The sequence below is a fragment of the Actinia tenebrosa genome, unplaced genomic scaffold (genome assembly GCF_029948245.1).
Source record: "Actinia tenebrosa isolate PJP-AT-01 unplaced genomic scaffold, QUT_ActTen_1.0 PGA_scaffold10__47_contigs__length_13832649, whole genome shotgun sequence".
NCBI lineage: Eukaryota > Metazoa > Cnidaria > Anthozoa > Actiniaria > Actiniidae > Actinia > Actinia tenebrosa.
Window position 1 is genome coordinate 148713 of NW_028292570.1, and position 17566 is coordinate 166278.

Here is a 17566-nt window from a genome sequence, read left to right on the forward strand (position 1 = left end):
TTTGATGGCATTTATACTGAAAACAAGTACGAATGTCTGTCCAAAGGCCAAAAAGTTGAAAAAGAATCATTTGAAGCTGTCCAAGAGAAAAGCAACGTAAGTATGCTTAAGTTTCATATTACTTTTTAATTTGTTTCTTACTATAACCTTTCCTTTTTCATTTAACATAGCGCACATATTATGCTTATGTTCACTGCTGTTTTCCAATGTAGGTTTTTGAAAACAAACGAAATCTGAGAAGAAAACGAGAAGTAAGTCTACTTTTTTACATTACCAAGATATTTACCAAAATATGTGAAACAACTTACTAGAATGGAGTCTTACGGAATACTTTTCTAGTGACGGTATTTCGATAATAGAGTGCTCATATTATATCCGTGAAGCAAATACTAATTTTTAGCGCTAAATAGTGATAATTAAACAATAGCAAACAAAGGATTCTGTATGAAATAATACTAATTAGTACTATTTAATGTTCACGGTTTTAGTGCGTGCACTCTAAACAAAAGACGTCGATAACCCAGAGCAAATGACTTATTTGGTAAAGGTTTACACGATGGAAATTTATATGAAATGTCTAGAATAACTAAAACTCAAAGTTAACTTCAAGAACTCAATATCGTTTAAAATTTCGTTTTCGTTTTAAATTTTTAGAAATCAGTTAAACTGAAAGATTTTGTGGTCACTCCACTCTTGTTTCCTAAAAGAAAACCCAAATCAAGCGTCGTACAGAGTTTAGCAGATACGGTTTCCAAGGTAGGATACTTATTTACCAAAAATCGTACGTCCTGCTCTAAATAATCAAGACTAAAGATTTTGTTCAAAATAGGAGAAGAAGAATATTGTGGCAGAACAAAAAAAGACACAAGAAGACACCACAGGTCCATTAGCAGAGGTAACTTGCATCAACCTTACTGTGCATCTCGTTTGAAATAGCCAGAGCCGCTGCATAAACAAACAAATATATTGTTTTTCTTTGCCCATTGCAGCCAACAAATGATGTTGAAATGGACAGTTGTGGTGAAAAACTCAAACCAACGATAGTGCTTGAGGTAGGAAAAAAATCATTAATTACAAAGGTATGCCTGCCGTCTATAATAATGAACTGACATATTTGCTGAACGACAGAATGATGGCGTCGATTGAGTGGTGAGCGAGTGTACAGTGGTAGCATATGTTATGATCACTTATTATTCTGAACTAGTGACTGTTATACGGACGATGCACTGACCCATCTTACCATTTTTTTTGGTGACAGACAGTTAACCATAGTGGTTAACTAGTGGTTAACAGAATGCTTGTTTTTGTCATGTTTCTGACCTAAACGTTTTTTATTATAACGGAAAACCCCTTTTCTCTTTGTGCAAGTTTTTCACTAATATAAAATTCCCCTTTACGTATTTTAGCCAAATAATGATGACGCAAATGGGCTTGATGTTCCATGTGAAGAAGTCACACTAAAGGTATGTCATATTACTTGTTCTAATAGATGTAAATGACAGTTAATATACTCCAAAGCATTTGATTGCTTACGCGTGCACAATATTTCGAATATTTGTGAAATATTTGTTGTTAAAAGGCAAAAGTGCAAAAACACAACACATTAGCGGTAGTTAATTTTTAAAGGTACCCTTTCTTTAGACCACGTTTCTGATAATAACTTTTTATTTTCTTATGAAGGACGACATCACAGTAGAGACTGTTTCAAGACTTACTCGTTCTATTGCTACAACAGACAGGGTGTTTTTCACTGCATCGGTACCCAATAACTCCACATCCGTTATGGAATCATTTGATTGGGATAAGATCAAACCATCTCGTTCTCGCCGAACGCATCTGGCTAAAGGATGGACTGATGTCGTTTACAAATATCTGAACAAACTCAACCCGTACTGCCCTTTTGTATTTAAAGGGCACAAAGCTAAGCGATTTTCTAGTCGACAGAGCACTGCCAGTTATTCATTTATTGCAAGTGGCCGCTGTGCTTTCAAAACCTGCCCTCTCCAATTTAAAGTTTTCATGTTATGCAGTGAAGAGAGGCAACGTATTTTGCATATTGCTTTTAACGGCGATGTGAAGCACGACCTGAGCATTAGAAAGGCTCGTCCCATCACCGGCGAAACAAGGCAAGAAATGGTTCAACATTTTAAAAAAACATCTGAAAAACCCTCCACTGCTCACAATGAAAAAGTAGACAACATTGAGAGTTCGTCATTTAGTGCTGGTAATTGGTCAGGTGCAGGTACAAGTGTCAATGTTGTTCAGCAAATTGCTAGTGAAGCTAGGCGTTCGTTGAGACTGAACGACAATGCCATTGTGTCATTGGACTCAATGCGCAAAGCATTCATGAACGAAGAAGGATTTTCTTCGCTTAAAATAAAGGGATATGTGCAATATATAGCTGCCTCTCCACTTGTCGTTCATCTTTGGACCGAAGGACAGATTCGCCTTTGGCACGACACCTGCCGCAACATGGTGGCATTTCTTGACGCTACAGGTACCATCATATCCAATTGGGATGACAATCGAGTTTTGTACTACACGTTGGTCGTTCCCAGCCCTGTTGCCGGAAAACCACCTTTACCAGTTGCAGAATTGATAACGAGCCGTCACAACGTGCCCACTATTCAACACTTCTTGCAATCCTTTAGGTACGCTGAGGGGCTTTTGTTTGGTCACAACAATGTTCGAACGCCAATGCAAATAGTCAGTGATCAGGGAAAAGCCATACTACTAGCATGCCTCCAGGAATTTAATAAAGAAACTGTGCTATCGTACCTCGAGCGAGCTTGGCGAATAGTTCACGGCAAAGGAAGTGAGAAGGATTTTACCTTAATGACACCTCATATCTGTTGTAGCCATTTGATGCACAACGCAAGTACCATCTGCAAAAAAATATGTAGAACTAACAGCAAACGTTGGTATTCTTTCTTGCTGTACTCAATATCTCTTCTTGTTAATGCCTGTACATTTGACGAGTTCCAACAAATTCTTGAAGACATATCCCTTCTCTTTCTGACCTCCCACAACTGTCCCCAAGTTCAAAAAGCATATACACGAATTCAACAAAAAATTGAGAAATTAAACAAAGAGGAACCTCAGATAGAACACAAATGCACAGACGACTGTGCTAACATGGACGAGTCTTTTACAAAACCTGATGCTAAAGGTCCATTTGCAAAGAAGCTGTTTGAGATAACTCACAGCATGGAAGAACGTTCCAGTACGCTTGTCATGGGAAAAGACGAAAACCGATGCTATTCACCAGAGTTCATGGAATACTTAAAGCGTCTTCTCCCAATTGCACCTTTGTGGAGTAATTTTTTCCTCTGTAAAATTTCAAAATCAAGATTCCAATCTAAAAAAAATTCAAAAGAAGTAACAACCCAAGGTACGATCGAGAACTACATGAAGTTAATGAAAACAGACGACTTCAATGGAAAACACCATCTCCGCGTCGATGAATTTGTGTCTCTTCAAAAAACGTTTATTCAAGCTAGGTGCCGTTTATATGGCGACACAATACAAAAACGGGCTGTCATGCAATTGAAGCGAAAAAGAAAAGAAATGTGCTGTGATGATCTCGATCTCTATTCTGGATCAACCGAGCAATGGAACAAAAAGGTCAAACGATCGTCATCTCCAGATAAGCGCCGTGGACAGTTCCAGCAGCCACCTTCCAACGCAATGCCAAAAACCCCAGTCAACTCAAAAGTAAATTTAACCAAGAACACTTCTAGAAATTCAAACAAGTCAACGACAACAACTATGAAACCAATAAAAAAACAATCTTCAGCCTACTCAAATTATTTGACCAAGAATTTTAAATCATTTTCAAACAAAGGTAAAGATCTCCCAGCAGTCTCTAAAAATAGCTTCTAAAAAGTGGAAGCGACTCACTGCCGAGGAAAAAGATAGCTATGATATGAATGACATAACTACTGGTTCTCTCGAATCCAGAATGCCAAAAGGTAAAAGAACGCCACCATCTACCAGCCCAAGTTGTCCTATTTTTTCGATAGGAATGAAAAACAAACACAACAACTGTTGGTTGAACGCTTTATTGCAATCTTTCTCAGTTACCACTTTAGGTGATATTACAACAGAGGACGCAAAACCACTATTTCCAATGCTGTTCAATTACCTTGCCATGATTTTTACAAGACTTAAGGAAAGTGCAGATTATACAAGGCCATTGAATCCCACTGATTTACTCAAGCAATTACACAAAAAGGGTTTGAAGATTGGTAAGCAACACGATGTTCATGAAGCTTTCTCCAAAATTATGGAAATCTGCTCTTTCGACCTTGGTGGAACACCCATTCCTTTTTTTTCTACGTTTTGGGGCGCAGTGCAATACAAGAATTCCTGTTGCACTTGTGGAAATTCAAGAGAGAGTGAAGAGATTCATTTCATTCACTTGCTGTGGAGCTCCCCAGAAACGGAATGACATCTTCAGTAAAGGACTGCCTCTTTGAATATTTCAAGGAAGAAGTTCTTATCGATGACAACAAATTAGAATGTGGGACTTGTCGTCAAAAGACTTGTCAAACACGACAGGGTTTTTTAAAAACCTGCCCCCAGAACTTTGTCTGTGTACTAAAACGTAATGATGTCACCGCAAATACTAAAGATCATTCTCCATTGACATTGGACATCACAATCGATGTATCACAGTTGAAGCACGAGGGCTCTCCACCCACTGAATACATATTAGCAGCTGTAATACTCCACAAAGGACAGGCGTTGAGTTCAGGTCATTATGTTGCCCTACAAATTTTCCCTGACAATGATACTGTAGTACTTTTTGATGACGAAAAGGTCGAACATAAAAACCTTGCATACTTGTCTAAAAGAATAGTCACAAGAGAAGTATACATGCTGTTTTATGTTAGAGTTGATGGAGAAAAAGATAAAAACACTGTACACTCCGCGGAGATCGAGGACGCGAGCAAGTATACCGATTTCAAAAGTGAATTCTCTCACAATAAAAGTGGTTTCGACAGTGTAAACAACATACAAAGCGAAGACGGAGCGCAAAACGACAACAAACACAAGATTGAAGTTCACGATACAAGTATTGACGACGCACGTACAGCTGAAAATGAAAAACAGCAAGAACACAAATATATTTCACCCTATGACGCACTGGATATTACCAAAAAAAATGAAATCGTTGGGACAGTGAAATCGCTTAAAATATACGGACGGGATTTGAAAACCTTAGAACATCCTCCTTTAAATAACACATATGTATTACCGGACAACCCTGGAGAACTCAATGACACTATTATCTTGGCATACCTATATTTGATCAAACAAGCGTTGCTTTTGGAAAATAAAGAATGTGTTGTTTATGATACCAATTTTTTTTCGCAGCTTAGGTCAGTTTTTTCCCATTCTCCAACAAGTCCAAAGACAACGCAAGACCTCTTAAATCTCTGTCATTCACACTTTAAGAAAGTCGACCTGACAAGCGTTGATCACATCGTGTTCCCTATACACAGATCCATCCGTTATACACATTGGGCTATTGCAGCTGTGGATGTCAATGTCAAAAAGATCACACTGTACGATCCTTTGCATAATGGCGATTTTCAAGAATGTCTGCTGGAAGCTAAAATGATTAAATGTTATCTATCTGCGATTGCAATAGTAAGGGGATATTGTAATTTTTTTGACGATTTGAATATTTCAATGGATAATCACCACCCAAAGCAAGACGATGCCGTTAGCTGTGGTGTTTTTTGTTTAAAATTTGTTCGAAACAAAATTCTTGGATCATCCTTTGAAGCCGTTCATCGAGCATCAATCATGGATGATATTTTACAAGGCGGTATTAAACATGACCGTAACTTTTGCGAAAAACTGACAATTGACATTGACTTACCCAAACGAAAACAGTGCGAACGTGGCTCTAAATGTACTCTCCGCTTTATTGCAAAAGATGATACTTTTCTAAGGTACACTTGGAAGAAGGAAACGTCAGAAGGAGAGATCATCACACTTGAAGAAACCAGCAATAAGCTAGTCTTTACTGTTGATCAAAGCAGCGATGGATCATACTTTTGCGAAGTGGAAAGTAGCTTTGGAGACATCATTTGTACAAACACCTGCATCATAACGTCAACAACCTACTCAACCTCTATTGCGTACAGAATATCAGCAGTTGTCCGTGAGTGGAAATTTTCCCGAATCCAAATAAAAGAGGTAGAACAAACAATCCAAAACATCATCCCGTTTGCATTAGAGATTATAAACACACCGACTTCTAAAGAATCACCGGACAAATGCCAGCAAAGGCATCTTATATACCTAAAATCATCGCACAAAGAACGGCTTGAAACAAATTACACATTTCCAGGAATAACCTACTTCGAGGAAAACACTTTGGATGACTTGCTGCAAGAATTAGCCAAACGTCTGCAAACTTCAAACATAAGATACAACTTTTGCACTCCGCAATACATATCAAAAGTACTTTTTCCTGAAATCATCATTAAACTTATCACCGATAGAGAAAACTGCACTTACGAGGAAGCTTCAGCTATAGCGTACGACCAAACCCCTGAAACTAAACGGGAACTGCACACCTCTAGCATCAACATTAACATAATTAAATCTAATGAAACCATTTACCCAGCAACAACACAAAAGCAATCAAGAAGAAAAGGAAAACCAAGAAAAGTTATTAAACAGGCAAAATAAACCCATACACAAAAAACGTGACCGTCACAGCTTTCTGTACAGAAAAGAGATAAGTGGCTGCTAGTCCATCTACAAAGCTCGATTGTCACAGTAACGATGGCCGTTTGTCCATCTACAAGGCTCGATTGTCACAGTAAAGGTGTCTGCTAGTCCATCTACAAAGCTCGATTGTCATAGTAACGATGGCTGCTAGTCCATCTAAAAAGCTCGATGGTCACTGTTACCATGGCTGCTAGTCCATCTACAAAGCTCGATTGTCACAGTAAAGGTGTCTGCTAGTCCATCTACAAAGCTCGATTGTGACAGTAACGATGGCTGCTAGTCCATCTACAAAGCTCGATTGTCACTGTTACCATGGCTGCTAGTCCATCTACAAAGCTCGATTGTCACAGTAAAGGTGTCTGCTAGTCCATCTACAAAGCTCGATTGTCATAGTAACGATGGCTGCTAGTCCATCTACAAAGCTCGATTGTCACTGTTACCATGGCTGCTAGCCCATCTACAAAGCTCGATAGTCACAGTAAAGGTGTCTGCTAGTCCATCTACAAAGCTCGATTGTCATATTAACGATGGCTGCTAGTCCATCTACAAAGCTCGATTGTCACTGTTACCATGGCTGCTAGTCCATCTACAAAGCTCGATAGTCACAGTAACGATAGCCGTTTGTCCATCTACAAAGCTCGATTGTCACAGTAACGATAGCCGTTTGTCCATCTACAAAGCTCGATAGTCACAGTAACCATGGTTACTACTCCATCTACAAAGCTCGATTGCCACAGTAAAGGTGTCTGCTAGTCCATCTACAAAGCTCGATTGTCACAGTAACTATGGTTACTACTCCATCTACAAAGCTCGATAGTCACTGTAAAGGTGTCTGCTAGTCCATCTACAAAGCTCGATTATTACGAGTTCTTTGAGTTTCGTAATTTTGTTTGTTTATAAATGTCACAGTTGCAATTGCAAATGTTAATAATTAACTTCGTTAGAGATTTCTGTATTGGACATTGTTAGTTGAAAGGTTTTTTCATTAATAAATGCTGTGATGTGTTGTTTTTTTTTTCTTTTTTGAGTTTATTCAGTGTGTGACAGAGAGAAAGACCCAAGTTTAAAACTTAATAAGTAATATATTAAAGATATTAATATTATTTTGATAGTTGTGACTTTTAAAATTTTTATAAAAAGGTTTTCTTTGGATATACCATTCATAATTTATAGCATTCGAGGCAATATTTCGAAATATTGAGTTGGCTGCCGAGTTGGCTGCTAATTTCAGCCCGGTCCAGGTTTTTGAAGCCCCTAAAGATTGCAGATCATCTACTATTTTCTCGAGCGAATCAAATCCAACAGCTCCCTCTGCCGCCGTGTTATCGAGACCTTGCAAAGATTTTCTCTGGTATCTTCCCATGTGGTTTTTGTGCGAGACTGCAGTGGTGAAAAATCTAGACATATTTTAGATGCTAGTGATGCCATACCTTGGTCGTACAAATCAAGTACCTCTTGATCTACGACGCTCTGGTTGATATTTCCTTCTGACTCCAAGATGTCGTCATCAGCCATGCTGCTAGGTGTCTAACAAGGATCACGTCTTTTCATGGGTGTTGGCGTACCAGTAAAACTTTCTCTATACTGTGAACCTGGGCGATTCCTAACAAATTGATCAGTAAATACGTAAGGAGTAATCTTCAAACCAAACAAACATAAATAAATAAAAAACAAACAAACACTCAAAAAGAAAACAAACGAACAAACGAAAACTTACCGTAGCACATAGGTATTTGCTTTCTCCGGGGTGAACATTTCTTTCTTATCCTCTGAAGAAGCAGGGAAGGGTTGATTTTTGACTTCTCTCTTGTGTTTTTTGCGACAGCTAGAGCATATTGCTGTTAAAACGCAAATTTTTCTATAAGAACTCAGGGGCCGCACAGAGCCCCCCCCCCCCCCCCCCCCCCCCCCCGGGACAACTGCATAGCCCCCCCCCCCCCCACCCCCCGGGACAACTGCATGAGTGTCACAATTTCTGCAGACTACCCGCTTTTTTCATACTTTTCGTGGGCGGATTCAGGGATATTTCCGATGCCGCTAGCCAAAAGTGAATAAATTCCTATTTTACACCCTTATGAATGAATGATAGAGTGATCCTGTCAAAATTTTGAACAATTCAATAGATTTCAATCTTAGGTAGATACTTATTGAGATAAGGTCGTCCCCCCCCCCCCCTCCCCAATCACTCCTGGCCTCACGCTCACACTCACCCCCTCCACTCCCCTCCCAAAACCTCACACCCCTCAGTAGACTGTTACCTAGTCGTTTCCCATAATAAATTCAATTTATTCGAGATGACTTCGACTAATGAAATAGCAAGTAAATCATGTAATTCAACAAACTAGCATTCAATAGTTTGACAACTGCATTTCATTCAAATGATATAATTACGTGATCCTAGTGGAACTGTCATTCCAAACAGGTTGGTAATTTCTCTCGAGATGTCCTGGCCAATGACATTGCGTCCTTTGACTATAGATGACAAACCACTGTGAGCTGGATACTGGCATGATCTAGGTGGTCTCCAAAACTTTCCCAGTCCATATCTGTGACGAGGACAAACACGGAAGGTCTTTGTTGCATCAGAAGATATGTTTTCTAAACCGGCCCTCTGGAAAATCAATTCATATTCTATCAAGTCAGAGCGCGATAGGTGACAGCTCTGAAGATTACCTTTTACATCATCACGACATGTGTTTAAGAATAGTACTTCCGTATGACCACGGGATGGTCCACAGTCTCTAAGAAAAGTATTGTTTTTGAAGGAACATGTAGTCGCCATTGCAAACTTCGAAAACCTTAACTCAGCCTTCGGTCAGCAGTTTTCGAACTGACTTGCTACAGCTTGGCGGCACGCGCGGTGCCAAGATAATTAGAAGCACAGTTATTTCAGACAGACTTGTTTGCTGGCCTTGCACAGAGAGACCATTAGACATTGCTCTAAATGATTTTTAAAGACGAGTTCATGCTTTAACTTTAAAGACGAATTCATGCTTTAACTTTAACTTGCTACTGCTACTATTTCAGTACTTCGTATGTTTTCCTGGCAAAATTTATCCTTTTTTTATTATGGAATTGCTTCGCGATGTGGTAGTCGAGAGAGATTTTTATACAACGGAGAATGGATCACGGCAGTGGTCTCGCCAGTGAGTGTTTATAATTTCTGTTATTGAAGGCCTAATGCGTAATTCTTTGGCAATTTCTCTTCCTAAGTTATCTTTTTTATTTATTCACTCAAAACAATTTATTTATTTGTGACTTTGTCTTGTTTTTGAGATCAAAATATGTAAATTGTTGTATTTTACTCACAGACCGGAAGTGATTCGGCAGCTAAATAAACGATCAAAATATAGTAACTTTAATGAAACCTCGCAAAGTCGTTTTGCATTGTCCGACAAATTTTTTCCAATAAAGTTGAAATATAGGGCTAGATCTATCAGAATTGGTATAATTTTAGGTTTGAAACTTTGCCACTTTAAAAATATTCCGATTTAAAGACCAGTGGTAAAACCAGGTTGAGCCGAGTAAACTGTGTTCAAAAATTTGCCAGAAATTCGTTATCGAGAAAAAGGTCAATATTTTTGCACAAAATCGTTCTCATATGATTGATGTAAAGTTTTCTTGGCTTATTTGTTCATAATGTAAGAAGAAAACCTTGCTCCGCAACGAGTTTTGAAGCCCTTGTATTGATGCTAATTTGAGCCTCCAAGCTGGGTCGAACTTTGGAGCTCATTTTCTTGGGAAATAAAAACAATGAAAACATAAAAAATACATTCTGGTTATTCTATGGTAAAACCCTACAAATGAGCAAAAAATCAGGGAAATCGATTTTTTGAGTCCGACCCCACCGGTCGGTTTTTACGTGCACAGCCTCTTAAATTTCGTAACAATGATTGTTGGAGTTCTTTCAAATTGTACGGTTTGTGTCGTCATGGTACGTTCGAGGAAAATGCTCACGAGCTTGTCTAACTGCTTAGTTCTACAACTGAGTGTAGCGGATGTACTTTTGAGGATTCATATCCTTACAGCTACAATGCGATGGATTTTTGACGGCTTTAGAGAAGGGTTTTTGTTGGTTTTTTGCATCGTGAATGGAACGATCGCAATGTTATGTGGTGGTGCAGTGTTCAGTTTATTAGCGGGTATTGCGTTGGACCGCTTCGTAAACATTGTTTATCCTCTCAAAGGACTGACTCTTCAAAAGAAGAAAATTAAAGCCACATTTATGGTATGGACTTACGCTATCTGCACTTCAATTTTGACGCCATTTTATGTTACCATAGGAACGGAGAAGATAGCTTCTTCAAACTTGAACGAGACAAATTTTGAATTGACCAGTACTTGTTGTATCGGCAAAGACATGGCTAGTAAGATTCTTTTCATGGCTACTCAATCACTGGTTTTCTTTCTTCCTCTCTTAATAATTATAGTTTGCTATATTAAGATATTTTTAGCTCTCAAAGACAGGGACAAAGAAAAAAGCTTTAAAAATTCAGCCAGAAAAAAATCCAAAAGGAAGGTCGTTCAAATGTTATTACTCGTTGTCATTAGTTACATCATCTGTTGGATGCCGTTACTTTTGTTCAATATTCTTAACTCCTTCGATTTTTTCCTCGAAAACGCTGCAAAAAGGAAGCAATTCCAGTTGTTAGCACTACTTGTGCTGTAATGTCAAAAACTCACACTCATTTCTATCAAGCTCAGAAGCGCTTTTGATTTTGCCGATTTAGGTGGTAAAAAAGCATTGCTTCATGAGGTGGTCTCATGGCATTTCAATAACAAGTCTATTCAAATCGATAATCTACTATTTTAGGGGGTATATATGCAGTTTGTCATATCTGATGGACTCATTGCGTGACATTCAAAACAGGAAGTCTATGATTCTTAGGAAAGCAGGAAGTCTATGATGTCATACCACAGGGACTTTCACAATGAGTCATTAATTTGGTATTGTTTTCGGGTCATGAGACAGTCGTATGACAGGATGTTTTTGCCTATAAAGTGGAATTTTTACTTTATAATAGCGGAGCGCAGTCGTGACGTCACGAAATTGTGACCCCTGCTGAGATTCGGACAAACAAATCAGCCTTTAAGAGATGGCATGGCGGCAACTTCGAAAATTACGTCGAGTTTTATCACTGTTCTCAATGAAAATGATGGCGTTCCTGGTTCAAAATTTGAAAGCGAGCCGGATAACTATACATTAGAGCAGCTGAAACGTTGGCTGAAATGCAGAGGGTTGAAACTTAGCGGTAAACGAAGCGATTTAATCGCACGCGTGAATAATTGTTTATCGTCAGGCAATAATCATGTTCTCGATCCAAGTATTGATGATGGAAAATGGTTTGAAGCCAAAGCTTTACGAGAAAAAACAGGAGATGATGTAAAGAAACCAAATTTACGAAAGATCCCGGACATACCAAATTCCGGATGGAAGAAATTCCCGGCATACGATATACCATCGCAGTTTAACTACGGCCACGTGCACTACTATGGCTTGGAATCCCTTCCATCAAGCAACGAGGAAGAGAACGACGACAACGAGAGCCATGGACTTGGCCACATGACTGATAAACCCTTTAAAAACGGACGAAAATACGTAGAATCCGGCTTTGTGCATGATATAACAGACAACAAGAACGACGATTACTACTTTCTACGCGCTCATGTCTGGCCTTCTATGCGAAATGATTACCCTCATAATGTCACGATTGTTTTATCTAGTATTAGTGGTGCCGTTGTGCATGCGATGTGCAATCCATGTAAAGTCTCCCAGCTAGGTCGCTGTAGCCACATTATAGCAGTTCTCCTTCACCTTACTGACCACGTAAAGGCAAACGGGTTCACCGTATCAACACCATGTACCAGTAAGGAATGTTCATGGAACAAGGGTAAAAAACGCAAGAAAAATCCCCAAAGACTTTCTGAGGCTAATTATCCTTCAAAGAAAAAGAAAAGCGGAATAAAGGTAATCGAGTTCGATCCTCGACCACCACAATACAGATTCGTGACAGAAAAGCACTTAAATGCTTTATTTAGAAACATCGAAAAGGACTGTAGTCGCACGGGGAAAAGTTCTATGTGGACAACACAGTTAAAGCTGAAGTATGCCGATTACAAGCTGGAGGACATAGATTTATCTGTGTTGGAAGAGCAGCTTAAGGTCCTCGAATGCAACATCACTCCACCATCCCTCATGCAAATACAAGGCACTGAAGCTCAAAGCAAAAGTGAAATGTGGCAGTCAGAAAGGTGGCTACGACTTACAGCATCTAAATGCATTGAAGCATTTAGAGTCGGAAAGTTAGTCCTTGATGACTCAAGCACTGCTTTGATCAGATGTAAGAAGTTCATATGTTCTTACATTTGGAACTTAGTTTCTCCAAATTATCAGTCGGTTTGGATGGCACGTGGACTTGAAAGTGAACTTGAAGCTGTTTCAAAGTATCAAGAACAAACCAAGCAGCAAGTAGATCCATCTGGTCTCTGGGTTAACCCAAAATTCCCTTGGCTGGCATGTTCACCTGATGGTCTAGTAGGCCCAAATGGACTCATTGAGATCAAATCCTTGAAAATTTTTAGTGATCATACCATCAAAGCTGTTTCAGAGGATTATAGTGTGGTTCCTAAGGAGGTACTAGGCAGACAGTGTTTTAACATCAAGGATAAGCAGTGCTATTTGAAGCACACACACAACTACTTCTACCAAGTACAGATGCAACTACTTGTCACTGAGAGAGAATTTTGTGACTTTGTTTTGTATGCAAAGGATGGTCCTGTTTCAATTGAGAGGATAACAAGAGATGATCAACTGATTTCAAATATATTGGTGAACCTCACAGCCTTATGGAAAAAAGTTATTGCTCCAGAGATCTTTGAAATGAGAGTTCCCAGAGATTTGAATCCCTTCATTTTACCAGTTTTAAATCCAGTTAATATTAATCCATCCTCTGGTAGTACTAATACCCACCCGTCACAGCCTACAGTGTCACCTGGTAGTACTAATACCCACCCGTCACAGCCTACAGTGTCACATGGTAGTACTGATACCCACCCATTCCTGTCCCAGTCATCTTGTCATATTGATAACAGTTATTCCCAAGACGAAATTGACATTGCAAGCTTCCTAGCACAGTCAAAGATCCCTGATGATTTGATAGCCATACCTTGGGGAGGTATGACTAATAGAGGTTTAAGTCTTACCAACACATGCCCTCTTGACAACTGGCTCATGATTTTACAAAGTTTGGTAAAATCAAAGAAGATAAACCTTGACATTCTTTAAAGAGGAGATGCAATTAAAAGGGCACTTCATTTGGTGGAACTCCACCAATTTGGAGATGCTAAATTGACATTACCTACACCACCTCTGGTAACACCTGGTGACCTATATGGCAATGAGGCAGATTACTATATGCCACTATTTAGTTCTGTTCTTACAAGTGAAGTCACAACATCATGTAACCTAGCTTCATGTCCTTCACCATGCAACACACACAAGACATGTAGCAATACACTTGGGTGTCCTTCAGGCCAAGACTATTCGTTTGAGAAATCACTATCTGAATGGCTAAATCCTGGTCCCACTCTATGTCAAAGAAAGTTCTACAGTCAGCCATCAATTGGAATTCCATGCACACAAAATATTTCAATTGATTGTAATGGAACACAGTATCTATCATGGCACTGCTCTGGTATGAGAACAAGTACAGCACGTCACTTTTGCAGTTTTGGAGATATTTTTATCTTTTCTTTGGACTTAGCCAGTAGAGCAGGCTATTTACGGATGGACAATTTACCTATGGTTATAAAACTGAACACAAAGGAACTATATTTACACAGTGTTACATTATGGAATGGCCATCATTATATCTGTGTTTTCAACCACTTTCATGCATGGCTTGTGTATGACGGTCTTAAAGAGTACAGAAAGCCAAACTCTGGCCTTTCTATTTATAAGGCACAGCCACTTGGATATTCAATAAGCCATGTAATTTATATTGTTTAGATAATCACCAGGTTGCATTTCAGTGCATAATATCATTTCATTTTTATCATTTTTTTATAGCATCGTTTTACCTTTTGAACTTTCTTCTATGTTATAGAGTGTGTTTCATTAACTCATGAAATAAATTGTACTGATTACAGTGTAATAGCTACATAAACACAGCAGAAAACAAAGGAATGGAGTGACGTAGTGCGATAAACATGTTAAAGTGTATTTCATGAGTTTATGAAAGCCACTAATTTGTTAACACAGATATAAAACCATGTGACATTTCTTTAGTCAAATTGCTAATTCCGTATGTCAATATTACAAAAGCCTATTGTTCACTTAATCTACACCAGTGAATTTTAAAACCCAAACAGTGCTTTAACAAAGCTATATATGATGACTTGTAACATACTGTCTTTTATGCAAGCTCAGATGTATATGGCATATTAAGTACAATGACATGTACACAAGAACATTCAGTTGACCTTGAAGGGACTATCTGCACTTGCTTATGTCTGTCACGAGTCAATATTTCATTGACTTACATAAAGTCCAATGTTCAAGTGTTCTATTCATACAAATGCCTGACATGGGCAGGTCCATAGCTAGGATGGGTGAATGTGGTTGAAAATTTGCTCAACATGAACCAAATACAATCATTATACAGTATATGCCATAGAGTTGTTTTTATTTGGGAGACTTTGTTTAACAATACCCTAACAGAGACAGTTCTGTTGTAATTATTTTGATACAAACATTTTAAATTAGATAAATATTTAACTTCTTGTAGCCAAAGAGTGGGCCTTCAATGTCCTGACAGGGGTGCAGGTGCACCCTTTCATGGGCATCCCCTAGCTATGATCACATGCATGATTTACTTACATAAGACCTCTTGGAAATTAACAAGCACGCACGCAACTACCACTATTTGTGTAGCTAATGGTGCAATCGAAAGAGGGATTTTCCTTCCCACAAGCTTAAACTGTTTGAGTCTCTGATTGAATCTTTCAATGTGTATTCTCGCCTTTGCTATAACTCGTGTGTCAAGTTCTTCTTGTGCTGATAGGCTCTTTCTCCCCTTCAAAAATGAAGGAATTTTTACTTTGGCTTGGAGTGGGTACAAGTTATCTTGAACTGTAAAGCCTCTGTCAGCTAAAATAACATCCCCTGGTTGAATGTGCTTCATGATTCCACTTTCCTCAAAAATGTCAACGTCAGAAATGTCTCCCTCAAACAGATCTGATATAAAACATGCTCCTCCATTTGGTGTACATGCAATGAGACACTTAAAAGTGTTGGCGTGTTTGTACGAGGAAAAGGTATTTCCTTGTTGAGCAAAGTTCCTCGACGTTTCAACACGAAATTCTGTGCAGTCAATGCTGCATCGCACATTCTTAAGGGTCTTGAAAACCCTTGGTAGAAAGCGGCTCAATATCTGTCTCGATGGGAACATCACCGTCTCCATTTGTCGAAAAATCTTATACATCAGCTGAATAAACGTTGTAAATATTACTCTGATATAGCTATCTTTGATTTCCTTGTCGGGAGAACTGAGTAATACAGACAACGTCCTGATGGTGAATCCAGTTTTTAGCCTCAAGAGACAAATGTACAGCTTCTCTCGAGAAGACCACTTGGACATTCCTCGCTGGCACTTTACTTTTGATATCTTTCGATCTTTGTAACCCCAATATGAGATTGTTTCTAGAGGGCAAACATCATTAAGAAACTCATGAAGCATCTCAAATTGTGACGATGTGAGGCCAACAAAATGTTTCATTTGGTCTGGATGGTGCACAACGACTTCATAAGATATATTGCTTATAACTTTGGGGGCGCTAGATGAGCCAGACTGGAGCTCATTACGTAAAATCATGTTCTCGATTTTACTTGCCAGCTCGTGCTTTGTTACGTCCGTTTGTGTTGCCTTATTATTCTCTAAATAATTCCCTTCATCTTGTACAAGACAGTTCTCCTCCATAATTTCTTGATAGTCTTGACTTTCAATGGGAGTATCGTTGGTAGCACAGCACTTCTTTGTCTGCTGTTGTTCAGCCTGTTGTCGTTGTTTGGGGAGCTTTCTCTTTCGTGTTGCCTTCGCCACTCCGCTAGTCGAAAGATTCGCTTTCAACGGGTCTGGAAATTCTGTGGTCGGTCCCTTTTCTCCAGGCCAATGTTCTACACAAATATACGTGTCTTTTGTGATACATTTTACAGTGAAATCTTCGCGAGAGCAGGCATTAACCCATCGTTGGCATCTCTCAAGATCGTTCCATGGCTTCGGAAAAGGGAGAAATATCTTTTTGCCCAAATCTGCCATTTCTTTCAACGATCTGGGCAGTTTGTCAGGGTATCTCGAGTCATTTTTACACTGTCCCCAACAACAGTGTTTCGTAGTGACCATCTTGCAATGAAATCGCGATTTTTTTGGGTTGAAGCGTACTCATTCACAGTAATACACAGTGAACTATCGGTTTGTTTGTCCGAATCTCGCCGGGGGGTCTAATTATGCAAAGCTATTTTTAGTATGACTGCGCTCCGCTATTCAGTTTAACCTTCGAAATGGCTGAAAGTGACACAGGTCTGGCAGATTTCTTCGATGAAATGGATTTAGGAGATGTGGATAACACTGGCTATGAAAGGGATGTCGACGTAGAGGTAATTGATGGGTTCTATCACCAAAACATCGCCTTTATGAACGACAAGGTCCAAGTATTCGCTGAGTATTGGATGAAACTTTATTCAAATTGTTGCCTTCAGCGAGACTATGCTGTGGAACTTATTAATGATGAGAAACCTGACGAGGTTAAAGCTGCTCTT

General features: G+C 39.1%; 4 protein-coding genes across 4 annotated transcripts; 2 read left to right on the forward strand and 2 right to left on the reverse strand.

Annotated features, from left to right (window-relative positions):
• Nucleotides 1-993: 993 nt before the first annotated feature.
• LOC148912628 (uncharacterized) lies at nt 994-3882 on the forward strand. Its single transcript, XM_089026781.1, has 3 exons — nt 994-1052; nt 1407-1463; nt 1681-3882. The coding sequence occupies exons 1-3, from the start codon at nt 1008-1010 to the stop codon at nt 3880-3882; spliced, it is 2304 nt and encodes a 767-aa protein (XP_088882907.1). The 5' UTR covers nt 994-1007.
• Nucleotides 3883-8213: 4331 nt separating this feature from the next.
• On the reverse strand, nt 8214-10341 carry LOC148912629 (uncharacterized). Its single transcript, XM_089026429.1, has 3 exons — nt 9142-10341; nt 8468-8588; nt 8214-8353 (listed from the first exon to the last, which is right to left on the reverse strand). The coding sequence occupies exons 1-3, from the start codon at nt 9530-9532 to the stop codon at nt 8278-8280; spliced, it is 588 nt and encodes a 195-aa protein (XP_088882555.1). The 5' UTR covers nt 9533-10341; the 3' UTR covers nt 8214-8277.
• A 1464-nt stretch (nt 10342-11805) lies between these two features.
• On the forward strand, nt 11806-15417 carry LOC148912630 (uncharacterized). The gene has a single exon (XM_089026423.1). The coding sequence runs from the start codon at nt 11852-11854 to the stop codon at nt 14033-14035; it is 2184 nt and encodes a 727-aa protein (XP_088882549.1). The 5' UTR covers nt 11806-11851; the 3' UTR covers nt 14036-15417.
• LOC148912631 (uncharacterized) lies at nt 15418-17297 on the reverse strand. The gene has a single exon (XM_089026424.1). It carries the CDS (start codon nt 17148-17150, stop codon nt 15621-15623), a length of 1530 nt encoding a protein of 509 aa, XP_088882550.1. The 5' UTR covers nt 17151-17297; the 3' UTR covers nt 15418-15620.
• Between the last annotated feature and the right edge of the window lie 269 nt (nt 17298-17566).